Source organism: Takifugu rubripes, chromosome 1 (assembly GCF_901000725.2).
Source record: "Takifugu rubripes chromosome 1, fTakRub1.2, whole genome shotgun sequence".
In the NCBI taxonomy this organism is placed as follows: Eukaryota; Metazoa; Chordata; class Actinopteri; order Tetraodontiformes; family Tetraodontidae; genus Takifugu; species Takifugu rubripes.
Genome location: NC_042285.1, coordinates 25,484,694 through 25,503,038, shown reverse-complemented (window position 1 = coordinate 25,503,038; position 18,345 = coordinate 25,484,694). Strand labels below are relative to the sequence as shown.

Here is an 18,345-nt window from a genome sequence, read left to right as displayed (position 1 = left end):
TCTGGTGTAGCTTCTTTCTGTGGCGTTGCCTTTTCAGGAGCCGTAAGTGGCACTTATCAAATTGGCTCGAAAAGTGCAGTTTGAGGTGGAATTGGCCTGATACTAAGCACCGCCTAATCTCCGAGGCACGAGCAGATAAACCTCTTAGACGTAAATCTAAGATGCTAAGGCTATCCCAAAAGGATCTAATGCAGCATGCAGGATGTGCCTTTATAAAGCCTCGCCTGGGGGCCAGTCACCTGGTTTTCAGCACCACGGTCAAGAGATTGCTCATCTCATTTAATATGAGCTTCGGGGGTGGAGGTCAAATGCAAAAACTTCAGAAAAACCATGACGTCATTTTAGATACACGATTTTGGTTTAAGGCAAATCCAACATTGGGAAAAGCTTTTGACATTAAATGTAGTCCTGATGTTAGACAAGATAATAAATATACTTGGAACAAATTTATACAGATATTTTTTTTAGTGCTCATCTCACTCTTCACTTGTTCCTCCAGCACAAATGACTAAAATGCATTCAAGAATTTAAATGGGATGAATAAAATAGGGGAAAAATTAATTGTAATCGTAATAATAGGAGGTCTCAAATTAAACCCATAAATGTTGAAATGAGAAATCAATTGATAAATAAATACAGTGTCTTGGATGTGTCACTGCATAAGTGATTACAGTGCCCCTCAATATACAGTATATACTTTTTAAAGTCCTTAGCAGAGTTTTATAAAATGAACACCTAAATATTTACTCTGGGTACATTTTACCTGGTGTATTAATTACAGCAGTCTCTTAGGTGTAATCAAGTAGGATTATATGAAGCTAATTTCCCTTACCTTACAGTATTATGGTCCTAACAGTTGTAGTTTTTAATCCCTGTTTGTACATATTATCTATTCTATATATATGGCCCTGCATGTCTACAGATGGCTTTCTGGACATGTTGAGCCCTTCTCAGACTCCAGGATGTGATATTTATTTCTGGGGCCACCAGAAGCTTTCCCTGGGGCCTACGACACTGTGACCAACAACAGATCTGGATGGCGGGAGCAGGGTATGAGGGGCAGAGGGTCCCTGTGTGTGTGTGCGTGCATGCATGTGCGTGCACGTGTCGTTTGACTTAGGGAGGAGGAAACACATGTAGCAGATTTTGATTTGTGAGGGACTGAACATGACAATTTGCCTTCAAAGAAACTGACAAGTGCAGTTAGGACTTCAAAACATGTATTCCCTTTTTATTACATAATTAGGGCAAAAACATTTGACAACTGTGACACCAACACCAGCTCATATGGCCCCATCCAAAGGCAGAAAACAGAGGGATTGAGCGTGTTTTTAGCTCTCTGACTTCAGCTGCAGACATTAGCTAAAATGATCAATAGCAGCTCCTTAAATGCTGAATAGTGACCTGTATAACAGGCTTTTTTTTAAAAAAAAATCACTGGAGTTAATTTCTAGAGACAATGATGAAGCTTTATCAACACACAAAAGGACAAATGTGCAGATGTTTACGGCGAACAATTGGAACCTCTTTAAATCACTGCTTGCACTCTTGTATAATACCGTCTCTTAAAGAGGTAATCACCGGGGATGGAGATGAAAGAAGATTTGAAAGAATGTGCAGCAGTTGGGAGTTAATCACATGACTTAGCAGGGGAATCCTCCACTGCTGGTGGTTACTCATCGGCAGACAAGTGTCTGCTAGTTTTCGTCCAAGCCCTTTCATCAAAGATGGACTTATACCTGGATTCTCAAATGAAGGGTTCTTCACGGTGGATCGGATGTGACTGTGAGAACCACAACTGCACATTAGGTAAACCAGCTTTGAGATTATGAACGGACATCCCACAAACCATGAAAGGAGTATTTTTTTTAAGACAAGGCAACTATATTATTTTTTTTAAAATTGACTTATTCAGTTAAGCACTTGACAAATCAAATGGATATATGGATGGACACATGAATGACCGTAAATGATGAATGAAATTGTAGTTATATGTGACCGTCATGATCACATTCTTTATGACTACATGAATAAAATAGTTTTTAGGAACACTCTTAAATCCCAAAAACAATAAAATAAAACAACCCACACACTTTTTTCAGCTCCAGAGCTAGCAGCTGATATCTGGCTTGATTTGAAATTTTAAAAAAAGTTGTTGCATGCACTCTGTATTTTTATATTTAAGGGGACATTACGAGTCATAAAGTACAATGATTATACATTTTTCATCAGATTTGCATTAGCTTCCACCATTTCTATATTTGGATGAACTGTTCCTTTAAAAGACATTTTTGTGTTGTTAATACAACACAGATTTCAGACTTTCCAGTTTCTGGGTATTCTACAAAGCAGAAACACAACACTAGTTCCCTTTGTCCATATTCAAAGATAAATAAATATCTGCTGCACTTCCTGCTAACATGGGAGCACCTTGTCATTCCAACAAAGATAAAACAACAATTATTTTGTTAACATTCAACAAATACAGCTTTCATGAGTCTTAGTAACAGACCCACCATCAACATATGAAGGGAAGTTGTTGAATGTTAACAAAAGAAATAGTAGCCTGAAAAGTAGGGCAGATCTTCAGCTCTCCAGGCCAGTCCATGCCAATGTGCTTTTGCACATATACACACAGACGCACACACGCGAGCACACACTTACTCCCCCAAAGACACACACACAAACACACACTACCCTCCTCAAACTATTGTACCGGATCTATCAAACCGAAACAAAAGACATTTGTTTTGATTTGTTTTCAGAAAAGGCCAGCTTCAAACTACCATTAAATGTGCTGAACGCGCTGAGGATGCCCGTTAGGAGATCCATGTGTGACACCAAGCCAAGCTGACTGCCAAATTCCCAGCTTTAATACCATAAAAATAACAAGGGTGAAACGGAGATAGAAAAAGAAATCTGAATAAAGCTCGAGCAGTCCTGGGACTGGTGCTTGCCATACTTGCGCACTGTAGGCATCATCTCTCACTTTTGGGATAACTTAAAGGAAGCGCTTCTTAACTATTGGAAGTATTGTCCTTGCAAATAAGTAGTGACATTTGCTTGGACACTTACAAATGTGGTGGGAATTTATTCCATATAATATCGACGCATTGAGTTTGTCCTCATCGCATTCATTGTCAGTCCTGCTTTGGGGCAGAAATGCATCTCAAATTTAATTCACAAACACATTTATTGATTCTCTTCTGATTATGTGCTTTTTAACTGAAACCCAAATAAACGTTTTCTTTTTAATTTACAGAAAATTATTTACATTTTCAGCATTTCACTTGATTTGAGTCACCATTAAAAAACCTGCCAGAATCACTGAATGCCGTACACCCCAATAAGTTGCACTTTGCTTTAGAAATGATCTATCTACGCAACATAGATGGCAAAAGTACTGCCCTCAGTGACTCCGTGCTACTTTTAAATACTTGACTTGTACAGTGAATAAAAGGACAAGAGTTCCTGAGTATGCCGCAGGTGCCCACTAATCAACTTACTGTGTGTAGATTATGATGCATTGTTTGCAGGTTTTTGAAGCTGAATAAAATAAATCAAAACAAACAACAACAAAATTGAGTCAAAGAAAAATTTATTCCAGCCCTCCATCGGTCACGACGAAGGGCCTGACTCGCGTTAGCGTAGGAGTTTTAGGGTGGGGGCAGCCACATTCAACAGTCCAATCCATCCCTGTGTCAACACTTCATTAGTAACCCTGGAAACAAACACGCACAAATGTACTCACATGCACGCACATGCATGTCTGTGCACACAGAAGTTTCCATTTGACAAATAGAACAACTACAAGCAAACAACAACCGTTCTTTAGAGGCAGCTAAAAACTGATGGGTGTGGATTAACAAAAGAATGGTGACATCTGTTATTTCATTTAGTTCTAACAACATTCTAATGTCAAGCCGGACATGGATATTCATAAAAACTTCACATTTTTCTTCAACAGTCACAGGAAGGATGGAGAACTAGAGTTCACGCAACCCTCAGCTGAGGTATTTTACTTAAATCAAAAAACACCAAAAATTAAAATAATCTGAAAATAAAAATAGCACTTGAGTAATATGATAACTCAGTTTTCACATCAACGGGGTTTTAGGGGGTTCACTTTTTCAGACTTTTTTCCTTGACAACAGGAGAAATAGGAAGAGGAGGTAAGAGGTGGGGGAAACAAAAATATAAAAATAGAGTTTTTAATCACAGTTGGACAATTGTATACATATATTTGACTACCAACCTTTTGCACCACCAGTTGCTAAAGGCAGTATCGCTCATTTACAATAATGTGGAAGTTTTTAAAGAATGACTAACCCTAACCCTAACCATGATCACCTCATGACATCACAATGTACCGCTGGGATCTACAGGTGAGTAAAACATTGCAGGTGTCGGCATTGCTAAGGTTTCCTCGTGGTACTGGTGGCAGTCGGGGTCTCCTCTGACTTTAGGCGTCTCTGGAATCTGAACCCCAGTATAAGGATTGACGCACCAGCATTCGCCCCGCTGGCCCTGGGTAGACATGTTGCACTGGAGAGGGGGAAAAAAAACACAAACTAGACAAGTTGGAAAACACTGGAAAAAAGAAGGAGGGGTAAAGATGCACAGTGGGAAGTTTGGGGGTGCGTTAATGAAGCATGGCATAAAGCTTGAGGTGGGTGTGTGTATTTTTGTGCATGTATTTTTCTGGTGGCAGGGGGCTATTGGACAAAACTGAGGGCCATGGCCTGGGTGGGACTGCCCTCGCCCAATGACAAACCATCCTTAGGTCATGCCCCCTACTCATAATCCATCCACAGCCACACTCATAGGGATGCCAGTAGAGCCCCCACAAACACACACTCATATACAGCCCCCCCCCCCCCCCCCCCCCCCCCCCCCCCCCCCCCCCCACAGAGCCCCCTCTCAGCTATCTTCAGAAATGAGGTCATAATTGAAGTGGACACAGTTTACGGCGCACACACGGGACAGCCGTCAGAAAGAATGAGGAGCCGGGGAAAGAAAAGACTTTCCATTTTCTTCCTTCGATGAGAAAGAACAAAAAAAGTGACAGTTACAGTAATTACCCCGCGACATGGAGGGACAACTCCAAAAGGGAGCCAAGTTTGAAGGAGGTACAGTGTTCCTCCCTGGGAACCAAGGACTCCAGCCTCAAACAATGCTGTTGTTTGTGACCGGTGATGAAAATTGGCTGAGTTGTTGAGAGCTGTGCTTTGGCTATTCAAATCTTCTTTTCTGCTCTACTATCCTTGTAGGAAAACACTGGATAGGTGACCTTGTTTGTCCGCCTACGTCTGATTTCTATGGATGAGCAGAATTCAAATTCAAGCCCCTGATCGGAAGCACATTTCGTTCCTCAAACTGAACAAAAGTCTTCCCATGAAGTATGCCAAACGGTTTTATTACCTTGTAACCTTAAGCTCAGAAGTGTTGCCTCATTCAGGATGACATCTGTGTGTGTGAGTGTGTGTGTCTCTGAGCGTGTGTGTGTGTGGGAGAGAGAGAGAGAAGCTGACTATATCCAAATTAGGGTTTTAAACAGAAAAGAATGGGCCATCTACCGTATTTTCACGACCATAAGGCGCACTGTATTAAAAGGCGCAGTCTCAGTTATGGGTGCTATTTCTGTATTTAAAACATACACAAGGCACACCGTATTATTAGGCGCATGCTGAAACATACAGTAAAAAATGACAACGGAAGTAAAACAGTGAGTTTCAACACATTTATTGAACAAAATATTCATTCTTCCGCCACAAAACCATCAAAGTTTTCATCTTCTGTATCTAAATTAAACAGCTGCACTATTTCAATGTCCAACATCCCGAATTCCTCTTCTTAATCATCTGAATCGGACTCACTGACCGGTTCCAGTTCAGCATTGATTTTGTGAAAGCTCTTACAATACATGAAGACGGTATCATAGCCCATGCGTCTACAATCCACCCGCATATGGTGGCATAACTTGCCCGCCGCTGCCTCATAGTCTTTGTGAAGGAGTGTTCGCCTTCTGTCATCCAGCGCTCTGTCCGTTTCCGTGGCAGCCGAGAACCACGGTGAACGACGACTTCTTGGGTTAGGGAAGATGGCCGCCCTCTCCTGGTTAGGGTTAGGGTTAGGGAAGATGGCCGCCCTCTCCTGGTTAGGGTTAGGGTTAGGGAAGATGGCCGCCCTCTCCTGGTTAGGGTTAGGGTTAGGGAAGATGGCCGCCCTCTCCTGGTTAGGGTTAGGGTTAGGGAAGATGGCCGCCCTCTCCTGGTAATCCGCGGGCAGCTGCTGCGCAACAGTTGTCCTCGCGCGCATGGAGAGATGCCGCCTCCTCATAAAGTGAAAAGACTAAGATTGCTCGATTGCCATTTTCAGCCGCATATTCGATGTCCTGCAGTTTAAAGTAAGCCTCATTCATACGCGTCTCGCTTGAACGGCGCCATTTTAGGGGGTCCTTACGCGTAGGTGTGCCGCTAATCGATTGTCGGAGCGTTTACCGTAGTGCACCCACCAAAGGCACACAGCAGATTTTGGAACTCAGTCCACACACAAGGCGCACTATATTATAAGGCGCACCATCGATTTTTCAGAAAATCTCAGTGTTTTAGATGTGCCTTATAGTCGTGAAAATACGGTATTCATTCAACAGAACTCTATCTATCTATCTATCTATCTATCTATCTATCTATCTATCTATCTATCTATCTATCTATCTATCTATCTTCCATTGACTGCATCCATTCTCAAAGCTACTGTACAATTTCTAACATGAGTAATCATCTAAATGTAGTTGTAAACCATTTATTACCAGCAGATAACATGGTAATTAGGGAACAATAGCAATTATTTTCAAAGTAATTTTTCTTTCATTCAGCAGTATATACAACCAATATTTAAAAGAAGTAATGGCTCAGAATTACCGGAGCTCGGCTGGTATGTTTTATGTTATTGCGGTTGGCCTAACAACCAGACCAAGTTAAATTCATGTCTTCCATGTTTTCACCATGCAAACAACAAAAACAAAAAGAGATTGGTCCTGTCTCTTATTTCTTGAGCCTCCCTACAAACAAGAGTTTTAAAACAATGCCTCTTAAAAACCTAGACTTTCAAGCGATTGAAAATCTGTGGGAGTCATTTTATGTTGTCCACAAACAGACAATGGAGTAAGTACATCTAAATATGTGGAAAAACACGCTGAGATTAACACAGCTGTTAAAAGTCTGTACAGAACTCCTACAAGCAAAAAAAGAACTGGCACTAAATGGCATATGTGATGAAAGACTACTTGCAGTGATGACGATAATTGCCAAAGATGGTAGACTGTTAGTCTTGTGGATTCATTTGTTGTTTTAAACTAAAGCTTAGATTACAGTGCTGTCAAGAAGACAGCATCACCATGAAACCCTCAAAACTACCAGCAAACAACGCTGGACGCCTGGAAGAGGGGGGTCGTGGCCCTGTTTTGAACATTTAACTCAACTCAGCTGTGATTTTTAAAATGAGCAGCTACGACAAGAAAGAGATAAAACCTTGCTTTTGTAGAAAAACATGATGCTCTGTGGGTTCATTCAAGTCATTTGGGCCATGTGACCATTCTATTTACTAAGATTTGCTTTATATGGACATTTAAAGGTGACATTAATATTAATAGTGCCATTGACCACATGTGTAGTTATTAATGTTGTTATTTCTGAACCCTAAGGGTATACGTACAGTATGGGGCCTCTGTTGTAACATAATTAATACAGCTTTAATGTCAAGCCAGAATCAATAATTAGTGATTATTTGAAATTGCTTGTTTTTTCCACTCATACCTAGAGAAACAATTACATAAATGTTATAATTACATATGTAATTGCAAAGTAGTGTGCAAAAGATCAAAATGGCTCATTTGCCGAGTGTCAGTATTTTAGTGTTCTTCCCACCTACTTTTTAGGATGGTTTCCAAAGGAAAAGATCATTAGTGGAATACATTTTGTATACATTTTGTGTGTGTGTGTGTGTGTGTGTGTGTGTGTGTGTGTGTGTGTGTGTGTGTGTGTGTGTGTTCTGCATGGCTGACCTGCTTGAGGCTGTACAACCCATGTTTGTCACAGTTTGGAAATTTGAGCCTGTATAGGTTCTCCAGCGGGCCTCTGTTATCCTCAGATGTCATCCTGGAGATCTCCTCTAAAACCTCGTTCAGCTCCTGCTGACAGGGGGTCTGAACAGAAGAAGTTAACAGGATCATTTAGGGAAGAATCCCATGTCATCTATAAATCTCTTTAGTGTACTTATATCCAAGTCCCTTTGGAGAAAACTTGACCATAACAGAAGGATAAAGTCAGTTGAGATGATGAAAATCTATGGAAATTTAAAGTGGAAAAATTATTCAAAATGTCACTAAAATACACATTTAGAACATTTTCACTTCAGCACTTACAAAGCATCTTAAAATTCAATAAATAAACCAACAAAAGGCATCTGAAAGTACAAATGCGCTAGTTTGGGTGCCCCTCCTGAAGGGCAAGTGGCAACCTGTGAGGTCACCACGGCCATCAGCTCATGAAATGTTTGTGAATGAATGAATTCAGACTTGTGAAGCGCTTTGAGTGGTTAAAGAAAACTGTAAACAGAGCCTGTTGACCGTTTTACTGTTTACCATCTTGACGAGGGAGATGACCACCCACCTCGAGCTGGGGTCAGGTTTGGACCTGTTCGGCATCCTCTTGTGTTTTCAAAGATCCTATTCCTATTCCTATTTAGGATCCAAATTCACAATTTATGATGCAAATCACGTCTCTGTGGAGTCCCAACTTTCTTGGAAATGGGTCCGAGAGATAAAGGAAAATCTTGTATTACATTATCTGACCTGATTTGACCACCCACAGTGCAGTGCTGCTATTCTTGCTGTCTGAAGCCCCTCCCCTGCACACATGCCCAGGTCCATTTAGTCCATTCTCTCCTTTGTCCTTTCTAATGGCCCTAACAGTTGTTTTGCACCCATTTGCATATACATTTTGTTGAGTTAATTGAGGGAGAAAATGAGCAAATGCATTTAACTGTCAACCACATACACCCTGCTCCACATGTGCTCTTCAGAGTTCATACACATTTACATGAAACATAAAGAATATGCATGTGTCCAACCAGCGATATGTGAAATGTGATTGTTGGAGTAAGGGAGAGGTGGGGGCTTGGAGGGAGCCTAAATTCTCCTTTAAATTACCACCACTGCAAAAACGAATCCACCGCGAAGAGCTTATTTTTCATTGTTTTGCATGAATTTGATATTGGATATGATCAATTCCTGGGATGATCAATGCTCAGATAAAATGAATTTTAACAGGTTTGTCCACCAAAGCACGCCTCGACTGTCTGAGTGCCCATAGGAGGGCACTACTGCACCATAGCACACAGCACCACATTGACTTTGGTCCTCCCCATTTTAACTGGCATATGAGAAGTGATTGACAGGTTTGTAGAGGGTAGAATATGATGAGCCACATACATAAGTGAATAACCAATAAGTTTAAAGTATTTACGTATTGGAAAACCAAACATTACATGTGAGTCTCAGAAGTGCAAAGGTGTAAATTTGAGCTGCCGTATTTCATGAAAAGATAGTTTAGGCCTGACCTGAGGGACAGTTTGGAGTCGAGAGTCTTCAAACTGATTTGTCTTCATCTTGGTCTTGAGTTTATTCTGGTATTGTTTCATGGCGGACTCCTGCCACATCCGAGCATCACTTGGTCGCTTGGCGAGTGGGTTTTCAGTCCCGTGCACCTCTATGGTGGTACAAACATAACAGTAAATAATCTGCAGCACATCAAATATCTGTCCTCACATCGACCTTGAATGAGTACACATAATGTTGCCCTTAAACACGGATCAAGTGTTTAGATTCTTTGATCACAAGCTGAGACATTTTTTCCTTACAAAACGCCTTTTTACAAGTCACCTTAATCCTGAAATTAGAAGACAACCTTGTTTTGGGCCCTCAGGGCATCCTTATTCCAGTAATGGACAGTCAGGTGCTGAACCAACTGTAATTACCACAGCTGGGATCATTTTCTGATTTAAAGTTCATTTGTAGCAGGTTGACTCTGAGCATTTCCTGTCGAACAACCAGCACTCCTCTTTTCTCTGGCATGTGGAAACACAATGCACAGATAAGAAGTGAACAAATGAATTCAGAACAAAGCACGTGTGCCTGGGAGTCCCTGGGAGGTCTGCGAGGTTAACTCGGGCAACACACGCAGAATCAAAAGATGTGACTGAATTAAAGACTCACAGCTGGTGAGTCCTGACTTGTGGACTGATGAAGGACTGTTATGCTGAGCAAGGATTTCCTTAGAGGATGTAAGCTGCCTCCTAGATGCCCCAGGGGAATTATGTGCATGTGTTGCGCGTGCGTGTGTGTGGTGGGGGGAGTGCATCTGAGTGTGTCTGTAATTAACATACTGAAAATCAGAAGTGGAGCTCTGACAATATAAATCAAGACAGAGGATGAAATGACTCTCAGTGCTTAATTTTTTACACTCCATTCCTTGCAGGAAACAATATAGCACACCTTTAGCCAACAGCTATGCAGCTACATTGTTGACGCTAGTCTGGGTACCATAGAAACCACCTGTACAGTGTTTGGGGCTTCAGTATTACGTGTATTGCCTCTGTGCAATACTTTCACAACTCTCATATCACAGAATGAGTAATGTTTTTCCAGTGTTGCTTAGCATGAATGTATTTGCACTGTTATTTTATACAGTGAGGCTCAGGCCGAAAGTGGCCTCATGCCATTTCAAGGATGGGCAACTTCAAACACTTCACAGCTGTACAACGGCCAAAACGAAATGAAATAATGAAGATAGCTTTGCCAAACCAGCAGGATGCTCTATAACTCTGGCATTTAATTTGTTTTCTCCAGGCTGGACATTACAGTTGGAGTGTGTGTGATAGTGTGTGAGGGGTAGGGAGTGAGAGAGATCCTCAATAACGAAGATGCTCTGCAGATTAAAAGAGCGACTGTGACCATTATGACCGGATGTCACAAGTGTTGACACATTATATATTTGACTCATTTGTACCTGGGACTGCTCTTGAAACCTTTACTGGTTGCTGGTCTATGAAAAGCCTCTGCAGGAGCAGAGATTTTATGTCATATATCAGATATTATATGTGGTCATTTTTCCTTCCCCACAGAAGTTTGGATTCTGAAAAATATAGATAATGTTGCCTGGTTGTTGTTTTTACAAGAAAAACAAGTAAAAACACACTTAGTCAAGACCATATTTCCCTCTTAGGCTAGAGCTAAAACTTTCTTAGGTGTAAAATGGTGGATCGTGTGGCCAAATACATCCAGGTTAATAATCTATACAGATCTGGAATTTGGAAGGTTTGAACATCATTCCAGAATATTTTATTTGGTCTAAAAATACTATTTCAGAACTCTTAATAAACTTCTTTTCACTTATCATTCTAAAAGTGGCAGTGGAGCATTTCGTGGTTTTGAAAATTTACACAAAATCACATTGAATCTGCCAGGAATGATATCAGTGACCTTGACATTGTCGCAGGTTCGGTCAGTCTAATAACTGCTGTGTTTATATTCTGCATCTCTATTACAGAAGGAAGGGCCTGCTATTTACCCCTAAGGAAGAGCTTTTATTGCAGGCCTCAGCATGCAGCCCCCACCCTTTTCCTCTGTCCTTTTCCTGCAGATGAATGTGCACAGACGCTCTCAAATTAAATTCTGAAGAAATTAAAGATCTAAGCAGGCAGGTGAAGAGCAAGAGCGTGTCTCGGCAGAGGTTCATCTGCAGACCAACCCGTGGTGTCTCAACCTTCTCAAGAAATAACAAGAGGGACACAAACAACTGAAAACTGAACAGAAAAATGAGGGGAAAGTTCATCAGGTGGGTTTTGGGGTAGTTTTGTGCTTGAGACATGTAAAAATATCAATCTTTGTTAATGAATGAAAACAACATATGAAACAAGGTTTTTTCTCAAAATTTAAAACATTTCTGAATGTTTCTCCAAAAAAGTTCTTACTGAAGAATTTCAATGTTTGTTTTACATATTATTGGCATTCAAAGCCGTAAAACTCTTTCTTTCTTTTTTTGCAACTGTTTCTACTTTGACTGCAGCATTCTAGCTGTTGCAGGATAACCGCGTTCACATTAGACAAAGCTGGAAAGCTTTTATCTGAACTCTGGACTGTTTGCTCAGGCTTCTGTGCTGTTTACATCAGCATAGTTAAACTGATTCCCGGTACAAATGATTCCATCTGAACATGGGATCACTCCAAATGAGCATAACCGAATCCCCAGGACTGCAAGTTAGCATTTCTTCAGTCAACAGTGGTCTGCCTATTTAGGGTTGAGGGTGTAATCTCAGACATCTGCAGGGAACATCGTCTATTAATGTGATTACTCTTGTTAGAAGGATTATTGGGCTGTGTTGCTGACTCTTGAATTAAAGCCAAATAAGATCCCCTCCCAGGTGAAGAACTTGGAGATGAGGGTTCATCAGAAGGATACGCTTGTTTACATTCACAAATGAGGGCCTGCCACTGCTTGCTCAACAGTCACATGTAATTCAAATGAATTTCAATGAATTGTAATGAAATTGCTGCAATATAAAAGCATAAAAGATTACTCTGTGCCTGCAGGAGATGTGGCATATTTAATTTGGGTAATTATCATGACTACAATGATGTAACTGTGGTTATCTTCTGACATAAAAAGGCCCGTCACAAAACCATTGTTTTGACTCGTTTTCTCAGTGAAACCTCTTTCCTCCGAGCTAGTCGTTCCATGTCAAGGCTAGGTAAGAGGTGTCTTAACTTAAATGTTTGCATAAAATGATACTGCAATACATACTGACAGTTCATCAGTAATACACACCACCAAACATGTCAATGCAGGCCAAAAAACATACCCTCAAAATATGGATGCAATGGTACCAACAATTTATTATGAAGATCAACATATATGTGGAGAAGACACACGCTACTTACAAAACCTCAGGATGATCATATATATAACCACAACAAAGATGGTGCTCTTGTACAAGGCAGTGCTGCTCAATATGCATAATTTGCATGTTAGCAAATTGGAAAGGGGTCTGTCCTTTTTGGCACTTTTATAGTGAGCTATGATGCAAAATGGTGCTACACATGGAGGGTGGAGCTATACATACCTGGCAGAAGGAAATTCCAAACTGAAAATCAGAAGTTGTGGTTTTAAATGTTTGATCTTCTTTGTGGTCAAATAAGGCACCATGACATGTCATCAGAACGGTGCAGCCAGTGTAACCTCACTCATCTCTAATCAAAATCAAAGATATACGAAGCTTAACTCACACTTCAGTACCATAAAAAACACTCTTACATGTATAGACTCCAGAAAATAGAAGTGAGGGAGCTTTGCTGATAACAAAGCTGGTACTTCACCAGTCAGTTGTTGAACTTTGGGTCTGGCTGGTCTGTTAGCATCCACCTGTCGCAACAGCTGCTTGCTATTGCTAAGTGTAGATGAGTCAGCTGTTAGAATGAAAACTAATGATGTGTTTTACCTCATTGTTGTGTCATTGTTTAAGAATCAAAACAGTTGTGCCTTACCATTTGTGGAGAGATCATCAAGGCTTGTGATATCCACATCCACTTTTTGTCCGCAGTGCCCAAAACCATCGAGGAGTTCTTGTAAAGGTAACTCAGCCTCTGCCCTCGGGTAGCATCTCAGCCCGCTGGAGCACCTCGGCGTGTAGACTCCGCAGAGTTCCCCTTCCCGCTTTGCACATACTGGACAGCAGCCGCAACCCAGCTCCCTCACAATTTCACACGATGGTGTGACTTTGGGACAGGCAGCAACACGTTCTGCAGTGCAACTGGGACACCGGAAAGCCAAGTCTCCGAGCGTGATTAGAGGCAGAGCAAAGTATGCAAAGAGCTGCACATAGATGCAATATGTGGCCATAGTTCTATATTTTAGTGGTGACTGAAAAATGAAGTGACCCTTGGAAGACGGGTATGAACTGCAGGTTCATGAGAGTCAGCTGTGTTTGGGCAAACACTGATGCCACTCGCAGGGTCCTACATGCCCTCATATTACACCTGCCTGCATATCAGAAACAGCCTACAAAAGCTCAGTAAATCTATTTTAAAAAAAACTGCAAAACAGGCCTTTTTGTGTGGAGTTGGTGCACTCTCCCTATGCCTGTGTGGGGTTCCCCCAGGGGCTCCGGTTGCCCCCATCATCAAAAAGCATACAAGTTCAGGCCGTTGCAGGCTGCTGCTCGTGCGGATGACCGGCCTGGGCCCACACAGGGATAAACAAGATTTTTAAAAAAAATATACGTCATGTATCTCTAGTCATAGCTTTTACGTCTTAACGTGTTTGTTGATCAAGTGTTTTTTTTATTTCATCCAACATTTTCTGTTTTATTTTGAAATGGAATCCTTCCCCTCATTTCAGACACCTTTGACTTCTGCCCTGGTGTGTTTCCTGCCCACGGGGTTGTCTGCCTCAATCCCTGAGTGTTTTCAGATGCACTCTAGTCTTTAAATAGTCCACGTCCACCTTGTTCTGTCTCAGGTTGTCTTGTCATGTGCCAGCTTCGCATCACATTCTCTGATAGGACTTTTCGGTTTAAGTTGATGTTGGAAGTGATATAGCTTTAGTTCTTTACAGATCAATGTTTTTTTGTATTTTAATTCCTGAATCATTGAATTAAAAGAAACCTGAAGTCATCCTGGCAGTGTCTCAAGATCCTGCATTCGGTGTTTGACCTTCCAGACCCGTCTTGTCAGTAGCAACGAGAGGATTTTTTTTGTCTTTTGTTCTCTTTTCAGTAAACTGGAGAAACTTTTATGAAGCCATTTTTCATGGGACTTAAGAAGCAGCTTAAAACATTTTAAAGCATGGAGCTCATGATAGAAATGGGACACCTTGTCTATTCACAATCAACCGACCACTTTTTTTCTATCACCAGTGAGGCTCTAGAGCAGGCATAGACTGTAGAACAGAGGTGGTCTGTAAAACCTTGTAAAAATATGAATATTTATCTGTCATCTGCTGTTTCTGTCCCTACAGTTTTTAATGGCAAGTTCTTCCAAATTCCACGTCTGTAAATCTACCAAAATTATCTATATTCTTTCAAAATTCAAATGTTTGTCCTATGCACAATTCAAGCAAGGAAATTATACACTGAAATAGCCCATTAATTGGGTGGGAGAAATCTGCATTTTCAATAGTCTTAGTGGACTCCTGGGAAATGCATTTCCACATAAACCACTGAGAAGCATTTGTTCAGTGGAAGACTGATCAATTCTTGGTGTGGGGCAGGTGGATGCAGCAGCCTCATCCGTCTCGGGTTTGCTGTTGCATCTCATCATTCCAGATAGGTCTCCTTTTCACTCCTCTCCTTTAAATTATACCCATGTCTGAAGGAAATGACTAACTGTGGAAAATGTGACCAGCTTTCTGTGGTATTCCATTTGTCTCGACCTAATGACTCTCTGAAAGATGGATGTCTCAGGGGGCCAGTTAAAATGTCTCTCAGCACTCCAGCATCAGGTTGTTCTGGTTAAGTGTAAAATTAAATGCAACACTATTGTTCAGCTATTTCCCATTCATTTGGAGTTGCCAAGCAATCGGGCAACACATAATGCATTTGTGAGTGGAAAACACTGAGAGGCGCTCATAAAAAAAAGAAAAAACAGAAATTGAAGTGTTGCATTGTAACCATCACGGGTAGACAGCAGAAAGACTCGCGTGCTGTTTGGACAGAGTGTCTCCTTTAGAGTCAAGGAAAAACAGTTTTGTTTTCAAAGGCAAAGGCTTGAATACGTGTGTGCATTGTGGAGCTGCATTATGATAAATGGATTACAGAAAAGGTACACATAGGAGATAGAAGAGATAAAAGAATGATCTGAGTCTGATGGTGACTGATATGATTGGAGTCATGCTCGCCTAAACATTTATAAGAGAAAACAGTTATGTCATGCAGTCAGCTTTTCACCAAAGCACAGACTAAACTATAGACTAAACTAAGGCTGTTTGTTATTTCCTGTTTTATTTTGTAGTCCCCACCCCCTTTATGCGTAGTGTCTTCATATTTCTGATGATTCCTTCACTGCAGTTGCTGCTTTTATCCTGCTGCATTCTTCCTTCTTTCAGTTCTTTGTATTAAGATTAATAACAGATAAGGGGGGATGGGATGGAATTTTGCTCCACGTCTATTGATTGTTTCTTTAAACATCTCTTGATGTTCAACATGGACATTCCTGCACACCTTGACTCACACATATTTGTACCTCTGCGTATCCTGGCGGTCTGTTAGTCTGGCGTTCTTTTAGTCAGCATCTGAATCTAAAAACCATAAATCTGCCTTGTTTTGTTCTCTGACTTAATTTTGTAGATTTACCAAACATAGGCAGGGCCCTTCATGCCTGGACGCTACAGAAGATGATGAATCAGTTTGATCCTGGATCCTGGATCCTGTGAAACGGATCATTCCCAACTGCGATTAACAATGATGCAATTGCGGGTTCTTATTTTTGGAGGTTTTGGTGAACGCTAAGCTCAGCGTACACGGCTGTACGCAAAAAGACTGACGGGGGACTCGTCAAGGCAAATCTCCAAAAACAAAATTTCATCCATCTCTCTGCAACATCTCTCTTTTGGGCCGTGCACTCATCGTGATACCTGCAGCCAGGAATAACACATTTTTCATGACCAGTCCTCCGTGACATTTCTGCACTCACGCACGTGTCTCAGTCACTCACCTGGAAACTGTGGAAAGACGTGAGCAGTGCAACGTCTTAACTCAACAACTATTGATTATCTGCTCCCCCAGCTGAAACTGGATCCATTCCTCTTTATGAAACTCATTTCACTTTATTCATTTTGTGTTCGTTGATTAAAGAAGCTCACATAAGATTGATTCTCTCTGTGCAGGTGAGAAATGAAAAGATTTCCTGGCTTCCATTTATATTACTTTAAATTTGTGTTTTAGGTTTTTAAGGCACCTGCATAGATGTGAAACAACAGATTTTATTCTACTCTCATTTTGGGGGTTTATAACATCGGAGAAAACTTCACATTTTTAAAAGGCAATCTTCACTGGATTTTAGTAGTTTGTAGATGAAATTGTTTGTTTTTTCCACTGTATCTTTCAAACTGATTCCCTCTGGAGCTGACCTCACTGCTGCTGGACTGGAAGTGTATCCTGCAGCACAGGTCTCTGCAGTCATCACAAGACTATCGTGTTCCACTGGAGAAACTTACTCATGAGCACGGCCTTATGCTGGGGTATTTCTCTGGGCACCTTTGCTCTGCTTTCTACAGCTCAGCACTTTGATTTGACTCTTTGATGAATGCAATGGAAAAAATGCATTGGTTTTGTGCAATGGACCTGTTTTCATTGCATTTGAATTAAAGCGCACATTTTGTTTCTCTTTTTCGATTTTGGAGAGCCTGCATTACTTCTGTGTCAGCCTTTTGAAGTGAAGTAATGTAATTTTAACCGCTGTAATAAATACATCTGTGCAGCAAAAGTGGAGTTTTTACTGTCTTTAGATATGCCACTTGTGCAGTGGAACAAGTGTCTTTCATCCCAATGCAGCTGCATATAATCTGTGGGTGGGAAGGATATTGCAATTGCAAAAATGTCAGCATGATGGAACTTTTGTCCACAGCGTTTGGACAAGACGGGCGCAAACTCAAATACAAAAAAAAAAAATTCAATTAATATCTCAGTCAAACTGTAATGTCAGACTGTAGAGTAAAATATCTTTTTTCTATGGGCACTTACTGTTGATTTGAGGTTCACTCAGAAACAACGTGATTTTAAAGCCTGCATTTGTTTAGTGTTATAATTCAACTCACTTATCCAGGCATTAGGTTTATTCTTCAAAAATCTATTAATGTAAACATTTGAATGGCTTGTTTGCAGATTATTCACTCCGGAAACCTCGTGCAAATGGCAAAGTCATGCAAAGTGACGGTAGATGGACCTGACAGACGTTACTTCATACCCCGGCTCGCAGAGTTGCGTGTTCCACATTGAGCCATGCTGACATCACACTGTGGCTGCAGTGTGGCGTGAGTCCCCGGGGCCCACCACAACAAATATCGTTCTCATCTACGGAGTGAGAAACTTCCTGTTGGGGGGGGGCGTGTCCACCAGGCGTGACCACGCTTCACTGCATGGCTGTTAGTCCATATGATGTGTAAATCATTTGTGTACAGGCCATGATGATCCCAACTTCAGATATTTCACCACCAGCTTTGGATGTTCCACCTCCACCTTAGCCCTCCTATACTTGTCGTTTGTTAAAGTTTAAGTTATAATTTCTGCACA

At 41.1% G+C, this 18,345-nt stretch overlaps 1 protein-coding gene across 1 annotated transcript; it reads right to left on the bottom strand.

Moving 5' to 3' along the window:
• Positions 1 to 3,581: 3,581 nt before the first annotated feature.
• Positions 3,582 to 14,000, bottom strand: LOC101062226 (insulin-like growth factor-binding protein 2-B). The gene is made up of 4 exons (XM_029833476.1): positions 13,604 to 14,000; positions 9,622 to 9,770; positions 8,066 to 8,206; positions 3,582 to 4,545 (listed from the first exon to the last, which is right to left on the bottom strand). The coding sequence occupies exons 1-4, from the start codon at positions 13,956 to 13,958 to the stop codon at positions 4,360 to 4,362; spliced, it is 831 nt and encodes a 276-aa protein (XP_029689336.1). The 5' UTR covers positions 13,959 to 14,000; the 3' UTR covers positions 3,582 to 4,359.
• Between the last annotated feature and the right edge of the window lie 4,345 nt (positions 14,001 to 18,345).

What these genes read in the sequence shown, in the direction of transcription:
- LOC101062226 (XM_029833476.1), bottom strand. Translation starts at nt 13,958, where the DNA reads ATGGCCACATATTGCATCTATGTGCAGCTCTTTGCATACTTTGCTCTG. An exon ending in TGATGATCTCTCCACAAATG is followed by an intron (nt 9,771 to 13,603) that starts GTAAGGCACAAC and finishes GTACCACCATAG; the next exon opens with AGGTGCACGGGACTGAAAAC. An exon ending in GACTCCAAACTGTCCCTCAG is followed by an intron (nt 8,207 to 9,621) that starts GTCAGGCCTAAA and finishes TCTTCTGTTCAG; the next exon opens with ACCCCCTGTCAGCAGGAGCT.